The sequence below is a fragment of the Alligator mississippiensis genome, chromosome 5, assembly GCF_030867095.1.
Source record: "Alligator mississippiensis isolate rAllMis1 chromosome 5, rAllMis1, whole genome shotgun sequence".
Classification (NCBI taxonomy): Eukaryota; Metazoa; Chordata; order Crocodylia; family Alligatoridae; genus Alligator; species Alligator mississippiensis.
The window spans coordinates 130,339,201-130,357,674 of record NC_081828.1 but is presented as its reverse complement, the minus strand read 5'-3'; the positions used below and the strand labels follow the sequence as shown (position 1 = coordinate 130,357,674).

Below are 18,474 nucleotides of genomic sequence, written 5' to 3'. Positions count from 1 at the left end.
TGTTATCAGGATAACACCAAGAGGATTTGCAATTGATATTCTTAAGGGAAAGTCTTAGGATACATTGTTTTTAGTATTTTTTATGCCAGACAGTGTAAGAGGCAGACATGTACTTTTTGAAATTTGTGGATGACACAAAGTTGAGAGGTCTCACCAATACTGAAGAGAAATAAATGATCAAATAGGAAGAATTGGATGATCTTGTGGATTGGAATAACATAAAGCACATGCAATGTAACAGTATAAAGTGCAAAAGTGTTCACTTAAAAACTAATACCAAAAACTTCAACTATAATCTGGAAGCAAATAGGTTGGAGGTGACAGAGGAGAAAAGGGACATGGGCGTATTGGATGAGCTGCCAGCATGATACAGCTAAGAAGAAAACTAAAGTAATTCTAAAATGGGGGGGGGGGGGTGAGGGAGAGAAAGGAGTATGAGTATTACACAAGACTGGTAATTGTTATCTACAGTTTTGGTTGCCTATGTCAAAAATGATTCATTTAAACTGGAGTAGATGCCAAGAAGGGCTACTAGGATAATTGGGGAATGTAGAATCTGTTCTGTGAAAACAAATTAAAGCAGGTTGATTTGTTTAGCTGAGCAAAAGAAGGTTGAGAGGGGATATGATTATTTTTTAGGAATACATTCAGAGGCTGAGTACCAGGGAAGGAAAGAACTATTTCAGTTAAATAATACTGGCACAAAATCAAATGGGTACAAATTGGTCCTGGATAAATTTAGACTGGAAATGAAAAGAAGGTTTCAAAGCATCAGAGGAGTAAAGTTCTGGAAAGGCTTTCTGAACAAGGTAGCCTGGGCAAGGAGCCCAAATTGCTTCAGATACAATCTGATTATGGAAGGGATAGTACTATAGAAGAGGGGTGTTTTTGAAGTAGTGATTCAAGCTTGCAATACAAGACTTGAAGTGTTTGGCATTCTCCATGAGGTAGCTGAAAGGAGATATGATTACAGCAGTGGTGGCCAACCATTTTGGCAAGCATGCCACATGTTAAACCCCACCTCTTCTTGAGCACCTCTCCCTGAATGGAAGGACTCTGGAGCGTCCAAACAGAGGCAAGGGGGCTGTTGTCTCTGGCCACTTGGAGCTGAGCAGCAGCAGGAAACTGCTCAGAGAGGAGGTGTCACTACCAAGAGCTCTGGCCCTGTAATCACTCCAGTATTATACAACAAGTGAGGATCCAAAGCCTTCAATTTGGCTGCAATTGGATGTACCCCTTGCCCCCCACTTCCTGTTGCAGAAGCATCCAGCTGCCTCACCACTTCACATTGCCAGAAGGCTTGTGTGACTCTGTTTTCCTCCCTAGCCTGTGTGCAGAGACTGAAGGGTTAAGTCCCAGGTCTGGCTACATGCAGCTGGAGAGAAGATGGGCTTTTAGCATACTTTTCAATAGCTTTGTTGACATATTAGCAAAGGTGAGATAGATGCCCACCACCCTGGTGGGTGGGGACATAAATATGACAAAGGGAAGCTCTTGTCAGCTCTTGGCTAGAAGAGTCTGGGGACTGGGAGATGTGGAGAAGTTTTGGGGAGCTGCAAAGACTAGAAAGGAAACCACTGAGTATCTTTGTGGGGTGCTCAGGGCTCTGCAGGGTGAATTGGGGATGGAGGGACTACTTAACCCCATTGGCGGGGACATAGAACCTCTGTCTGGGGGGTCTTCACCTCAGTAAATACCTTTACTAAAGAAGCTGTCTGCTGTGCAAGGTAAAGTCCCTCTTTCAGGAGTGGAAATGGATGCTAGCTTCTTGATTGAAAGTCATGGAGAACTACGGAAGGTGAGAGATGAAAAGGCTGGGATTTCAGATTGGGAAGGAACCTGGATTCACCCTTTCCTCCAACAGCCAAGCCTGGGCTGGCTTCAGGGTCTCTCTCAGAGACCAGACGAGGGTGCAGCAGTCCCGAGTAAGCGCCCTGCTGGAGAGTGTTCTGTGACACTTGGAACCTTGGGTCTGGTTGTAACTGGGGGCATGTGGGAGGGCTCAGTGTGGGGTGGCAGCATGGGGCTGCATGAGGGGCACCCTGCTCTATTTTTGGGGGGCACCTGCCATGGAGGACTTGGCAAAGTGATAGAAAAAGTCTCACTCTGGACTACATGGATTCCAATCCTGCTGAGGGCATCCAGGTCTGGGTCTGCCAGGCTGTAATTTTGTGTACAAGGCAAAACTCCCCTGCACCCTGAAGTGTGTGTGGGGGTGCTGGAGGGTGGAAGCAAAGACCCAAGTGCTGCTTCTTCTGTGTCTTGTACCCAGCTCCTACTTGTGCAGGCCAGGGGCGAGCCAGGCCCGTCTTTGCGCACGCGGGGCCGGAGGAGACCGTACGGCGGCAAGGCACACATGGGCTAGAATTAGTCACAGAGGCGTAATGGTTGATTTAAAGATTATTTACTTACACCCAAGATGGTCGCAGTGTAGGCTGGACAGTTTCTAGGTGCAGCTCCGCTTAAATCCTCATTGGAGGACTACGACAAATTCGGTTCTTTGGCCCCGGAGTTGTTAAGGCTCCGCGGGTTTGGCAATTTCTTTCCCATGGAGTTGTCAAAGCTCCGTGGGTTTGGTTCGGCTCTCAGGCCCCGGAGTTATTAAAGCTCCGTGGGTTCGGATATTGAGTATATAGGAAAGGGATACGTCTAGGATTGCGCTCGGCGACGGGGAGAGGCCAGAGGCTGTTTAGACCTCTGTTGCCTTCTTAAGAAAAGCGTTAGGTCCGTGAGGATCCGCAGCGCTTAGAGATCTTCACACAGCGCGAAGTCTCCTCCTCCTGGTGTTCGTGGAGTTTTCCCTTGCGGGGGTCTCCTCGGAGTTCTCCAAATTGGGCAGAAACCACCCAAGCTCTTTATACGGCTAGCAAGCCAATCGCTAGCCGCCACGTGTGCATGTATTAGAATCGGCCAATGACATGGCACGAATCTTCATACAAATGGCGGGAACTCCTTTGCACTGTGAATTTCTGAGATGCAAAAGAAATGCACCATGCAAAGAAAGCTACAAATTGGTGGGAAATTCTCCGTTGCACCGGGGTTCTCTTCTGCAGCAGAGAACTCCACCATGCAAGGAAGCTGCAATTTAGCGGGAACATAATTTAGCGTTGCCGAAGCGCACACAAACAAAAACTCACAACTTTGGGTTGTGACATCCCCCCTTGCTGAGAGCATAGCTAAATTATGCTATACTCTTTACTCTAGAACCTTGTCGTGAGTCGTCAAATGAACAGATAAGCAAACAAACAAATAAACAAACATAAAATTCGCTGCCCTGGAATTAAGTTACATAATAATCAAGAAACAATAATTAACACAAATACATAATCCGATTCATAACAAAATTGCACGATCAGGGCTTCAGTGGGAGTCATGGCGAAGTCGTACGTCAGGCTCTCACTTCTTTCGGTGATGTCATCCCTCTCAGGGCTCCTCTTCGCCACGCACTCTGAATCTCGGATCTGTAAACAGAAAACTCTCAAAAAATAGATTAATGCTCTTATTCAACAAACTTAAACAATTTTTATGGCTCAATTGGATGAAATCGTTGAGGATCCATCATCTGGCTCTTCTAAATAATGAAAACCTAACTCATAAACCAATTGCCATTGGCCTGCGTCTCCTAAAATCCGTAGCTGCCTCTTGTTAAGTCCGGAACGCTGTAGGAGAAATCCAAACATGTATCGCCCCTCTAGGGTTCTCGGTGGCAGTGGTGGAAGATCGGATTCACGACGTCTGGTGCCTTGAGGTCCGGTCGGGTGTCGACAGTCCCGATCAAGAGACAATCTTGGCTCCATCAGGATACGCAGTCGTGACAACTGACAAAGAAGATTACTCACTAATCACGTTTAAATTCCATGGCCATAAGATCTAGCCATGAAATTATAGCTTCATCAGATTCCATCTCAGATTCTTTGTATAGCTGTTGCAACTCTGTCCAAGCACGAATGCGACTGGTGGTGGCATCTTGTGCATCAGTTGCTTGGTTGACCGTGGCTGTAGGGCAAGCCGCTTTTTTGGGCGTCGATGTTGTTATAGACTGAACTGCTGCTGCGGGAGTTACTGCTGCTGTTACTGCTTCAGGCAGGAGGGGCGGACGCACTCCTCCACTTGACTCTCTCTTTCGTCGGCAGGAAGGCGTGGTCGGTAGGGGCGTCGCTGCATCGCTAGGCGGGGTTGCCTGCGACGACGCTGCATCGATGGTCGGAGTCGCTGACCGAACTCTCGCGGGTTCCTCCGAAGCTCCACCCTTCTTTTCCGGTTCTTCCACGCGGTCTCCCTCTTGCTCGGCACCATCTTGGACCGGCGTTTCAGGCTTCTTTTTCTCAGCCGCTTCTTTGACCGCTTGGATGGCCATCTGCAGCTGGGCTTTCAAACTTAAATTCTTGTGCATTAGATTCATCACAGTACAAAAAGTTGCACTACATTCTCCCCCCTTGTTGTACCACGGGGCCACCCTCTCATCTGCGGCTCGTTCCTCTGCTTCCAGGTCTTCGCGGAGCTCGGATGGTAGCTTGCGACCCCTTAATCTAGCTGTCATGAGGGGAGGGAACCGGCCGATCGACTCCGGTCCTTCACTCTCCTGAGCATATCGTAGGCGTCAGGCACAATCCCGGGTGAAAGTCGGGTTCATTTCGCCCGCCGGGTTGGGTCCGGCGAGGGACACAGTATCGAGGGGCCTGAACAGGACCCACTTGTCTCTCATTATACACCCGAACGCCTCAGGGAGCAAATACACTTCCCTCTCTCTCGGGGCTCCGTCTTCAGAGACTCCCTCTTCTCCCTTCAGCGACAGGTGTCTGCTGACAAATCTTTCACCCGTTCCGCCCGCCTGGTGGTAAGCGATATGTGCCTCCAGTTCCTCAAAGCTTTTCACTTGGCATTGGTTATCGCGCCAAGGGCAGTTCTTAACCAATTCTAGCTCTAGCGTGTCTCCTCCTGATCCCATCCTCATCGCCATGTGTGGGCTGGGGGCGAGCCGGGCCCGTCTTTGCGCACGCGGGCTGTGGCCAGCAGCCCGGGCATGCGAGGCCGGAGGAGACCGTACGGTGGCAAGGCACGCATGGGCTAGAATTAGTCACAGAGGCATAATGGTTGATTTAAAGATTATTTACTTACACCCAAGATGGTCGCGGTGTAGGCTGGACAGTTTCTAGGTGCAGCTCCACTTAAATCCTCATTGGAGGACTATGACAAATTCGGTTCTTTGGCCCTGGAGTTGTTAAAGCTCCGCGGGTTCAGCAATTTCTTTCCCACGGAGTTGTCGAAGCTCTGTGGGTTTGGTTCGGCTCTCAGGCCCCGGAGTTATTAAAGCTCCGTGGGTTCGGATATTGAGTATATAGGAAAGGGATACGTCTAGGATTGCGCTCGGCGACGGGGAGAGGCCAGAGGCTGTTTAGACCTCTGTTGCCTTCTTAAGAAACGCATTGCGTCCGTGAGGATCTGCAACGCTTAGAGATCTTCACACAGTGCGAAGTCTCCTCCTCCTGGTGTTCGTGGAGTTTTCCCTTGCGGGGGTCTCCTCGGAGTTCTCCAAATTGGGCAGAAACCACCCAAGCTCTTTATACGGCTAGCAAGCCAATCGCTAGCTGCCACGTGTGCATGTATTAGAATCGGCCAATGACGTGGCACGAATCTTCATACAAATGGCGGGAACTCCTTTGCACTGTGCATTTCTGAGATGCAAAAGAAATGCACCATGCAAAGAAAGCTACAAATTGGTGGGAAATTCTCCGTTGCACCGGGGTTCTCTTCTGCAGCAGAGAACTCCACAATGCAAGGAAGCTGCAATTTAGCGGGAACATAATTTAGCAGCGCCAAAGCACACACAAACAAAAACTCACAACTTTGGGTTGTGACACTACGGACTCACAGCATTGAGCTCTTACTCCCCTCTTTTCTCTCCCACCTTCCCTCCAGCGGTGTGGCATGAGCACTTCCCTTCCCCTGCATCCTCCAAATGGATAGTGGGGCTCCTGCACAAGCTCACTGGCGCTGCAGCCTAAGGCTCTTCTTGCCCAGCCCCTCCAGCTAGGATGAGTTCACAGTAAAGCAGCTAAGTGCACAGCGGGTGCGATAGGCCCTATCACGTTGGCCTCCTAGCCAGGGCAGCATTGTCCTGGTAAGTTGCAACACATCCCTCCAGCCCCAGACATCTCAGCCCTGTCTCCATGCAGGTGCCACATGCAGTGGCTGAGTTTGCCACGGTTGGACACCCCTGGATTACAGTGTGAATGCTTGTATATGGGGGAGGTTGTGTACAGATACCTCCCCCATATACAAGCATTCACACTGTAATCCAGGTGTGTGCAGCCGTGGCAAACTTAGCCACTGCATGTGGTACCTGCATGGAGGGAGGTATGTGGTGGTATTGGACTTGTTGACTTTGCTGATGGTGAGGAAAGGTCTGGTAGCAGAGGATGAAGCTAGAAGAAAGGAGCTCTGAATGGCTTCCTGGCATTAGGGGGAAGTTGAGCATTGGACGGGTTTTATGTTGAATTAGTAGGCATGCAATATCTGGGACTCCTGAAGTGAATTTATGTGTTGGTGGTCTTCTGTTGTTTAGATTACAGACATTTAGGGGGAGGTCTCTGTGGGTGTGGAATGTGGTATGAGCCAAAGCAGATGCTATTATGGAGTATTTTGAATAAATATTTATTATATAGCTGCCTGAAATTGCAGGGGACTGGACTCTATGTCCTGGGTGGTCCCTTCTAGCCCTATGCTCCTGAGCAGAGATGTGCTAAATTCAGCACTTGTCTGAAGGCAGGCCTGTGAAATTCAGTCCCCACTTCTCAGAAAAACCTGAATACAGGGTAGTCTGTACCAACAAATAGCAGTGGTCTGCAGGATGCCCTATAAATCCAAGCCATGTGACCAGCCCTTCCCCTGTCCACACTGTGCTCCTTCCTTCTTGTCTGTCTTCTGCCTGCCTGCCTTGAGGAGCCCTTTTAGGCAGCTGGCTGTATGCGGAGACTAAACAGCCTTAAGGGAAAAGGTTACTACAGCCTGCCAAATGTGCATCCTTCATGGTGGAAGCCCTTGTACCCACCCAGAACACTGCTCATATGAACATGTTTGTAGTGGAGTGAAACTGGAGTCATTGTGGACTGCTCTTCAAGAGTAGCTCAAGTCTCAGGGAGCCCATGCTAAGATCTCTTAGAGGATTTAAGGTGGATTTCAGGGTATCCTATAACGTGCCCTTTAAGAGGTCAGGGGTGGAGGGGAGCAAACAGACAATAGATTTGGAAACAAATCTAATGGATTTGGCTGACTTGATTTTGTTGCTGGCCCAACTTGAAGGGAATTAAGGCAATTTCATTCAGTCAGAACTTGCCACTGTTACTAAAACACAATCTTAAATATCGTCCTGACTTACAACAGCATGACTCCAGATTTATGCACAATTATTTGGCATTAGCCTTTGGTTAAAATGAATATGTAGACTTTGGAGCAGTGGCCAGAACCCAGGGCAGATTCCCTTCCCTGAGCTACAGCTAAGCTCCCTGTTGCTTAGAAAACTGTCCTTCTGGCTCCATGATGCTTTCATTCCCGGCTGCCAGGTGGCTGGGCAATTAATGGTCAGGAGAGTTGGGGATAGGAGTGAAGGTGGTATGCTCTCATAGCTTGGGACTTAGGGCTTTCTGCTGAGGAAGAAAAGGTATGGATTCCACCCCCATGAAGTTCATAGTGGCTTAGAATCAAGGCCTCCTATGTTCTGGTAAAGTGCCCTAATCGTGTTGCTATCTATGGAGGAAGAACTAGTTCCAGGATGAAAAAGCTGCTCCTGAGACATGCATATCTTATGCAGGCACAGGGGAATCGCATTCCAAATAGAAGGATGTATCTTGGCCCAACTGACAATGAAATCTTGGAGTGAGCGGACAGCTATGTGCTTCCTGCTTAACTGATTGTAGCAATTTGTAGAATAAGAGAACTAGCACAGAGAGGTGCAATCACATCATTTTTTCAGATAGGGGATGGCTAGGACTGGTTTCAAAACTTCCTCTTGAAATTTCCTGTAGGATTTGCTTATCCCCATCTTTCTGGTGCTAAAGAAAAGTATTGAAGACCACATTGGTACAGAAGCAGGTTGTTATTGCTGTCTGGAAGATGGTTACAGTTACAGGTTTGTGGCTAACCAGTTTGATGTAAGTAAGTCAACTGTTGGGGTGGTAGTGGTAGAGGTTTGCAATGTAAGTCTGAAAGTTATTTGCCTGTGGGTTGATTGCATCAGGCACAAGACAGCTAGCTTTCAGAGAAAAATTTGTCTTTCTTGGAAGCAATGGTAAAGTGCATGTCACTTGGTTCTAAGAAGATTGGGCATAGATATACTTGCACAAGCTTGGATCTTATTTTGTCCTAGTGATGTTGTCATCCGTGTATTTGGAGCACCCAGCCTATCCTAGGTTGCTATGGCTTATGAGGCCATACCCAGACAACATGGGGGCTACACAGAACATTAATTTTGACTCTTGGTAGTTGCAGAATGGTGACAGAGTGTGCATTTGAAAGGCTGAAAGCAATATAGTGCTGTCTCTAAACTCATATGAATAGCAGCACACTCTGGTCTGGACAGTTTAGTGTAACAAGCTGCACACTGCAAAACATCAGAATTTCCCTTTACAATTATTCTGTGACCCTCTTCTTTGAAATGGCTGTCAATGTGCACAAAGTACTTTTTCCCTTTAGAAGTTTATGGACTATGGTTGGGGTAAAGCTTTTAGTTGTGTCTTTCTGCATTAGGAATTTTGAACTAATGAGGTGCTGGTGGATTGTGTGGTTATGATTCCCCCAATATTGTACTTTAAAATTATTCAAAGCCATAACTTCCCCTTGTATTAAAACTGGGTCAGACCAGTGGACAGAACAGTAAATATTTTTTTTAAATAACCCACAATATGCAAGCCATAGGAATCAAATATAGCAAAGAAAAACAAAGGGCAAAGGAAAACAAACAAAATAAGTGAAGGTATACTGCAAAGAAAACCTCAAATACAGGAAGACAGTGCAGGTGTCATTAGTATGGTTGGAATATTGTGGCTGTGTTGGTGAAAGAAGTAAGGTTTATTTGGTGATGTCTTTTATTAAACCAACTGTACACTTGGGAAAGGTATTGAACAAACTTTCAGGCACACATGTCCTTAGGCATGCACTTTCAGGCATGCAGAGGCCCCCATGTAGCGTGGGGCAGCAGCACCTGCTGAGTCGGGGCTTTTTTTTTTAAACAAGTGCTGGGAGCTAGGGCAGGTGGGGCAGCCATTGCTGGGTTGGGAGAGGGGTGGGGGATGGGCCTGGCCTGGCTGATTTGGAGATTCAGAGATTCGGCAGTAGCCAAATCTCCAATCAGATTCATCCAAATCGAATCAGGACAGTGATTTGAGTCACTGTCCCCTGAATTGGCTGAATCCGAAGTGAATACTCACTAGGCCTGTGTGAGTTGGTAGTGATCTGATCCGGCTTCAGGGCTGGCTGCTTCAGATGGCCGTGATCTGATCCAGAGCTCCGGACCAGGTTTCCGCCTCGATCTGGCTGAAGCAGTTCCGAAGCTTTGGAGCTGCCTCAGAGTTTCGGCTGTAGGGTATAATGGGGAATCAATGAAATAGCTATAACTTTGTTGGTTTTTGTCCAATTTGGATGTCAAAGACAGTAGACTCTGCAGAGAGCATGAAGCCTGCCAAATTTCAAGAAGATGGGTGTAGGGCCTTGGGGGGAACTGTACCCCAAATTATTGAAAGCAAAACTCATGTCACGTCTAGGCATTACAACATAGGGTGGTGAAAACTGCCGGGGTGGTAGCCTATGCTGAGGCCACAAAGCCTGCCAAGTTTCAAGATCAGTGCAGGGGTCTGAGGGGAACTGTACCTCAAGCTGTGGACAAACAAAACTCGTGCCATGGGTGACACTGTGTGTGTTAAGGCGCAGCGGGGTGACAGCTGCAGGGATGGTGGCCCCTGCTGAGGCCACGATGCCTGCCAGCTGTGGAGGAGATCGGTGCAGCGGGGTTCTGGGGCCCTGCACCCCTAGCTGCTGACAGGCAAAACTCGTGACATGGGTGCTCATGGGACTGACTGTGTCTGTCGTTGGGCAGTTGATTGTCTGTAATGATTCTTTCCTCTCCTTAGCCTAGTTTTGTAGGTGCTAATTTATGGTAATTCACTGGCTACATTAGCTAGGTCCTGTGCATTGAGCTGGTCCCTGAGTGAATCATGATCGATTGGTAACTGGTAACATAGTAGCTTAGCAGCCAGGCCTGCAGTAGTTTCTCCCATGCCCCAATCAAACCCCTGCACCAATCTTCTTCAAACTTGGCAGGCTCCATTCTCTCTGCAGAGTCTACCACCCCTGAACATTTCATCCAGATTGGACAAGAAACAACAAAGTTATAGATATTTTATTGTTTCCCCATTATACCCTATGACCGGATCTCTGAGGTAGCTCCAAAGCACTTCAAGAAGCCTAACGAGGCCAGCGCTTCGACCCAGATGTGCTGCTTCGGATGCCAAAGCATCCGAAGCTTCTCCAGATCCAAAGCTTTGTCCGAAGCCTCATACAGCCCTAATACTCATTGCTTTGCACAGGCCTAATGCCTAAGAGGTGTCAGAAACACATTGCTTCTAGGGACAACTGTCAGGGCTAGGGCCCAGAATATATTGCAATGCACAGGACAGGCAGGCAGGCTGGAGATTTTCAAGAGGCCCTGGTACTTAGTGAGGATCAGAAGCAGGATAGAGAGACGCAGGTCCATTTGTGGCAGTACTGCAAACAGTGCAAGGGGGCCTGCCTTTGCCCCAAGATCAGTACCAGCATTTACAGTAATATCTGGATAGATTTGGGATTCTGCAGGAACTCACACTTGTCCAATACCATTGAGACTTAAGTGCTGATGTTCTCAGTCACCCCCACTCTCCACTGTCTCTTCCTGCCAGAACTTAAGTTCCTGCTTATGGTTCTGTTGTGCCAGCCTTTTTCTCTCTCTCTCTGCCCACCCTCCCTCTGCTCCTGCTCCTGCTCCTTGCATTGCTGTATCCATTCATATTATTCTACAGCTCATCAGGATGTCATCTACAGTAAGCTTCCTTTTTGCCCCGCTTTTTGACCTTACTGGTAGGGGTTGGCTGGGCCTTCACATCTGCAAGTGTCTGTTGTACCAAGGCAGGTCACATTGCAATAAGTTGGTTTTTTTTCCCTAGGTTTTGTATAAAAATGCATGCAAAAGGTTTCTGACTTCCATGGGCCAACAGCTTGCCTTTCATTCATGGTGGTATCAATCCAGAAAAAAAGTTCCATTGTAGCCTGTTATAATGCTTTACATCAGTGTGACTGAGATATGAATTTTATCCCCTGTATCAAGACCTTGGATGAACTCCTAGCCATCCTAAAGCTAGTGGCAAAACTCCCATTGACCTTACTGGGGTCTAGATTCCTTTCTGGGTAACATTAGAAAACAAGTCAGTTAGTATGTGAGTTATTTATACCCTTCATGAATCATCATGCTTGGTTTCTGAGGATGTGGGCCAGTGAAAGTCTGCTGACAAGCTTATAAGGCAGCTGCTCATGGTGGCCTTGTTTTGCTGATGGGAGAACCATTACCCCCTGAGCTGTCAGTTTAGCACTTCTAATATGTATTAAAGAGAAAGAACTAGTGTCTCTTTTTTGTTCTCCTTTGTAGTGCACAGTCCATGAAATAGAAACCATGAAAAGCTCATGCCAGCATTTCCGGGAGAAGCTAGATGACATTGAACAGCAGCTCATTGAGCAGCAGGCTCTCTTCTCAAGTGCTATGTCAGACGAAGGAAGGTAATATGCATCATTGCACTTATAGAGTCTAGGAACTCTGAAGCTGTTTGTTTTCAGTAAGAATTAGTCCCCCAGACTGTGTTCTTACAAAATCAAATGATTAATGATGAAAGATAGTTATTTGCTATGAATCAGTGCAGGGAAAGGATAAAATGTTTACAGTTTTAGCATGAATATTAATTTTTAATATTCACAGTGCTCTTGTCTCCACCACACAATGTAGTGAATAACTGAACTGCGTGGTGTTGAGACTGTTATGCCAATGAATTATTTTGTGAAACTCTTTGGTACTGTGTATAAAACACAGCACATCTAAGAAATTGAAACCGTGCCAGGGGCCACCATTCACCTGAGTGTGGATTGTTCCTCTTCTTCTGTCTACTATAGGGAGGAAAAAAGACGACTGCAGGTCTTACGTCAAGCTGTGCGCCGGGAAGTGGCCGAACTGGAATGCCAGCTGAATGATCGAGCTCGTCAGGTTAAGGAAGGGATTCTCATGGTATGTTGTACAAGCAGATATTCTTGTGACCCTGGGAGAAGCAAATCTGACTTAATGATCTCATTTAAAGTCTGTCCTGCTCTTAACTGTCACAAGTATTAAATCTGAAAAAATGTCTTAAGTAGGCCTCTTACAATTAAGTTGTGGATTGTTAGTATTACATTACAGTTACTTGCACTTTATATTGTCATACCTTCCCTCTGAGTATGTTGCCTCTCTAAGACCCTGTCTACATGGGAAAACAGATCAGCATGTCTTTTATGATGAGTATATTTTGGAATAATACTCTGATAAAGCCCCTTGAATTGTATGGTAGTTGAACTATATAGGTTTTCCAGCACATATCTGTAAGCTGTAGTGGAATAAATATTCCCATCTACCAGTTAAATTCCTTGTGTGGTAGGAAAGCCCCAAAACAAACAATATAAATGGAGTTGGTAGTCCCCCATGCCAGATTTCCAGGAGATTCAGGGTAAGGAGATGCCTCTCAGGAAATGTACTGTATAATTCTGATTCTGCTCAGTCTGGCATTTGGCATTACATAGAGCAGCGGCGTTTTCTGCTGTAATGCATCAACTCCAAGTGCTGTCTCCTTCACAACCAGAGTTCTTCACTACCAACTCCCAAACTAAATCTGTTCACTTTGCATTTGGTGAGTCATGCTAAATGCATGGCACATGGTGATGAATCCAGGCCACAATTTTTAAGATACATTCCTTGTAATCCAAAGATGGCATCCATGGGGTTCTACTTGGATTTTATGAAGGTAGCTATGTCAGTCATCATACAATGGGAATGCAATTTATGTTACTAAATTGTTTATATTTCTTTTCATGGAAAAATCTCAGAAAGAATCTGGGTATAATTCATATACTCTCAAGTGCATCCATGCTTCCTTCCTTTTATTATTTTTATTGTTACAGTATGCTTTTCCCTATATTTTTCTCTGCAGCAGCTGGACCAGTTACTAGAAGAACAATCCCAACTGCTTTCAGAGCTTGGACTCTCCAACGGGAGGGAAGAAATAAATGCCCAGAATAACCAAGTTGTTTCAGATGCTGCTAACATTATGCATCCTTGTGCTGGGCACTCAGAATTGGTAGTTCCACAGGATTCCAGCAGGATTGAAACATTCCCATCCAGTTCTTCAGCCTCAATGCCAACAACCTCCAAGATGTGGTTGCCTACCATGACAGTGACCCAGCCAAAATCAGTAGAGTCAGATCCACAGGAGCTCTCCATCAGCAAGAAGGAAACAAAAGGTCCTCCTCAGTCAAAAATGGACTTCAAGACTTTCCTGCAGATTGTGAGAATTCATTTTGTTCTAGTTACCTGAGTATTCTAATGGCAGGACATGTTAAAACTAATTATTGTTTTATTTTCTTGACTGCAATAACACCTGGAGGCTGCAGGCAAGACCAGTTCTCTCTTTTGTTAAAGACATTATTTAGGTGACATTTGTAGGGCTTATCCAATCTAGCACTAAGAAGGCAATTGGCTGAGAAAGAGGTTTTGATATGGCTTACTGTGAAATTACCAAATAGCCGTAGCATCCAAAACTATTTGAACTATTTTACATGGACAGGAAGGTTTGGGAAATTGGATTTCTATTGGTTTTGTGAAATGGTGAAAGTGATCACCTTTTTTGACTTCTTTTCCCTTGCAGTTTCACCATGAAAAATGAATGAACAAAAAAAAAAAACCTTGCCCAGACTACAAAAAACTTGGCAAAAGGGATTAGTTAGAAAAGTTTCCATATCTTAAAGGCTGATTCCTCCTCTTAAATGAATAGCTAGGGCCAAGTTCTGTACAAACTTCATATAAGCCCTGTTGGAGTCAATGTATTTCATTCTACTCTTATACCAATTGCTCCTGATTTATATGGGTGGTATTGAAACCAAAGAAGTAAAGCATTTAATGTTATGCCTGGTGCTCCTTCCCAATATTTAAAGTTAAATGTGGGTGGTTCATTTAACATGCTACTTAATGATGTGGTTTTTTTTCTTTTTGCCAGCTGAAGAACTCATTCCGAAATTCGTTCAGTAATGACTCAACCGAAGGAAAAGACTGATGGAAAATGCATGACACACAGACTTTTGTTTTCATGAAGAAGACAACAAATATATCTGAGGTGTTACAGAAGAGGGATGATTAGGACATTAGATATGTAGCTTTTGTAATAAGAAGACTGCCTGGAAAAGTAAATAATTTTAAGGTATAATCAAGATGAGGGCACCATGTAGTCTGCTATTTTGTGGTCACAGAATTTGGTACATGCCTTTTGCCTACCAGATGGTATAGCGCTATACCCATAGATTGTAAGCCCACAATTAAAAAAAAAGGGGGGGCAGAGAAAGTTTGTATCTTCATAGCTGTGAAGAAAGTCTTGGAAAGGTGAACTGATGCTATCTTGCCTTCGTAGATCTGAAGACAGCCTGATAAAATAGTACTGAAAGATATTAATTCTATAACTGCTGGTCATTTTAGCAGAAACATCCAGTTTATATTAATTCACAAATGCAAACTGCCTAGTACACTTCCCCAACCCAACCACTAAAAGCTCCATCATCACACTGGGCATGTCTATACATGTGCATTTACTGTGCAGTAACCAAAAGTACTATGCAGTACACAGTACGGGCACGTGTCTACATGTGCACATCCATGCTGTGCAGTAAATATGGTAACTCATGCCAATTTGAGCATAAATTTGATACCTGCATGACTCAGGTATCAAATTTATGTCCGATTAGTTACTGCACAGTAACACAGATGTAGGTGCTTTACTGTACAGTAATACTGTGTGTGTGGATTGACTTGGGACTAAAGTCAGTCAGTGTAAATGCCAGCCTATTCCTGTTTACTGAGCAGTAAATTTAAGCCAGCATAAGTGCACACGTAGACACACCCACTGAGAGCTTTGTTGCAGCACATACATCTATTGTCTATAAAACTTAATGGAAACATGACAACATGCAACAGACTGAATATAAAAATATATAAAATGGGGGTCTTGTACTGATCATATTTTTTGTTTTAATATTTAATCCATGAAAACCATAGGTTTAAAAAAATTACTGAAAACACTACAACATTTCCTGTCTGCTGTCTTGGAAGGCTGAAGGTACCAGAGACATTACACCAGAATCCTACTCCATCTTGCTGTGGCATACACAGTGCCTACCTCTAGACAGAAGAACTACAAATAAATGTAAAATAATGACCATAAGCTAGCAGAGAGCAGATTTAGACTGGACATTAGGTGGAACTTCTTCACAGTTCGAGTGGCCAAGGTCTGGAACAGGCTCCCAAGGGAGGTGGTGCTCTCCCCTACCCTGGGGGTCTTCAAGAGGAGGTTAGATAGGCATCTAGCTGGGGTCATCTAGACCCAGCACTCTTTCCTGCCTATGCAGGGGGTCGGACTCGATGATCTATTGAGGTCCCTTCCGACCCTAACATCTATGAATCTATGAACATTTAAAGAATAGACTGTGGAACCTCTGGTTTGGACAGCTAGACGTGGAGGGCACTAAAGAAACTGGCAAATGTTCAGAGGCATGTTATGCAGCTCTATGCCCTGGGCAGCAGTGGCTGCCAGCTGCCGGAAGCAGCGGCATGGCCAGTCAACAGCAGTGGCAGCTATTATTTTTCCACACTCCGACCCCAAGTCACACCTGGGGCTGCTACCCCTCTAGTCCCCCTTCCAGTTACTTTACTACAAATGCTAAGGGCGGGGATTATGTATGCTTTCTTTGATCTTAGCATATGTCTATGCTATGGTCCACAACATAGTATAGAGATTCCTGATGTAGCTTTAAACAAACCAGCCTGATATTCAAAGTAGTGTGGAGCTCCATGCAGGCTAACTTACCTCAATTTAAAAAAACAAGCAAAGAAACAAATCCTGTTGCTTCAACATAAATGATTGGTGAAAACATGAGGCAGATACAGACATATGACTCTGTAATGGGATAAAACAAAGCAGATTTTATTGAGGGAACAAGCAATGCAAATGTGAGGCTCCCATCCCTTTAATAAATGGAGGACTGGAAATACAAACTTCCTGATGATATCAGTTACAACCTGAAGGATGTTAAAATAGCTACATCAAATTAGTCACTGCAAAGAGCATCCTGTTCCAAATTCAAAGTTCCACCACTTAACTTCTAAATTAGGGGGCAAATTTCATGTCTACTGACTTAAACCTTGTCTTTAAATGGAGGCTGTGTGCATTTGATAGTGCTGAACCTGGTTCTGCATGTAATGTTAGAAGAATAATCCTTGGCAAAGCTCTTTTTTCATCATGTGATGCCTAAAATTTCATACAGAAATAAATGTCATTACTGAAGCTGTACAAAACTAAACAGCCTTTGGATCAGTAAATGGATAATGAAAGCTGTATTCTTTTAGAAATTAAAGCATACTAGGCAAGAGGCAATAGGAAATAGTTCTTTCTTGTGTTCACTAATAATGCCTTGTTCTGCAGCACATCATATCTCTTTAATAAGTATTAATGAATTAAGCCTTATAATACCTCTTGTTGCAGAAGGGAGAAATGAGGCATAGAGCATGGCATAGAGCAGTTAAGTGACTGGTTCAAGGGCGCACAGTTTTAGATTTAACTGCTGTTAAATCTAAAACTATACCTGAACTTTGGCTTTCACCAAAACTATTCACAGGGTTACTAGTAACCATGTAGTCACTAGAAAATATTCTCTCTGGTATAGTCATAAGCAAATATGTTGGGAATTTTAACATTGTTTCACCAACTTAGTGAAGGAATCTGCTGATGTAAGTATCTTGAGTACCTGGATCACAATTCCACTTTAATTGATAGAAATCTACAAATAGGATGACTAGGTTGCAATACATAAGAACTTAGGCCCATACTATGGGTGGGTGATTACAGGGCTTGCAAAAAGTGTTAACATGACACAGCTTGCAGATTTAAAACCTAAAAAGGAAATACTGGCTGTGTCTACATGAGATGCTAACTACTCAGTAGCCTAATAATACTGCACAGTAGCATGCCGGGCAAAAATTCTGCTAATACTCTACTGTGCAGTAGGATTAGGCTACTGCATAGTAAGCATCACTAAAAACCGATGCACTGGCACTACTGCGCAGTAGTGCAAATTACCTCACATTGATTTGGTACTTGGTTATCCAAGTACTAAACTTAATGTGCAAAAACTACAATGTATTAATGAATGTGTAGACGTGCCCGCTGAACCCCGCTCTCAGCAGAACTCGTAGAAAAGTGTCATGGACCAAGGGGCATTATTTGAGCTACAAGTCCATTCCCCAATTCCTGCCTTACACCAACTCTTCAGTATCTTGATGGATAGAACTGTGGTGCAGAAGAACAAGACTGTCATAATCTACACCCCCCCTTTTCTCCCTTCCACCTCCTACTTCCCCCCAGTACTGTGCATAATACAGATCATGTATCTTGTGAAGGAAGACTTGAAACTTGTTACTAGGGTGGAGAATTTTGCAGGTTGTGGCCTGTGGGTATATAGCTACACAAATATACTTGTCCAAATTTTCCATCTCAGAAGAGCTACTTATAGTGCATATGTTCCAGCAGTAGCTTGAGGAATGAAAAAAAAATACAGGACAGCATTGAAGTAAAATTATATTTTCACCAAGGGGAAGAAGAAATGAACCAAAAGAGAAGTAGGTGATGGGAGAGGAGAAAGAAAAGGAGACATGATAAAAGAGAGAACAAGGATGAAAACAAGGGTGGGAAACAAGGATGGGAAAATGGAAACTACTGACTTTCCAATTCAGGAATAAAATAATAAGCCCATAATTTTTTTTTTACTGTCTTTTGCCTTTATTGTTTTCTTTTTGATGGCAAATAAATCTATTGCTCTGGAAACTAAAATAAGATGCAGTGGATAGCCTATTTTAATGCTTCATATTGATTCTGACAGAATATAAAATCTAGCCCGACAAGGAAAACAGCTATGGTACCCTGCCAAATGCTCCCTCTAGCAGCTAGACTCAGTGTCTATTCAATGCACCCTAGAGATCAATTCATGATTAAACAACAGTGCAGCTTTGGCATGTTAATGCATATCTACAGTGATTGTCAGTGTCTCCAAAAGAAGCAAAGTGGGGTTGATCCTTCTCCTATATAAATCAATGATAGTTTTGACATTGACTTCAGG

General features: G+C 44.7%; 1 protein-coding gene across 1 annotated transcript in view; it reads left to right on the top strand.

The window, feature by feature from the left end:
- ITPRID1 (ITPR interacting domain containing 1) overlaps window positions 1–18,181 on the top strand; it is a 62,595-nt gene extending 44,414 nt beyond the window's left edge. Inside the window, exons 8-11 of the mRNA XM_019483447.2 lie at window positions 11,672–11,799; window positions 12,187–12,298; window positions 13,251–13,604; window positions 14,313–18,181. Coding sequence (XP_019338992.2) covers window positions 11,672–11,799; window positions 12,187–12,298; window positions 13,251–13,604; window positions 14,313–14,369 — 651 coding nt within the window. The 3' untranslated portion in view covers window positions 14,370–18,181. The remainder of the gene's footprint in view (window positions 1–11,671; window positions 11,800–12,186; window positions 12,299–13,250; window positions 13,605–14,312) is intronic.
- The last annotated feature ends 293 nt before the right edge of the window (window positions 18,182–18,474 follow it).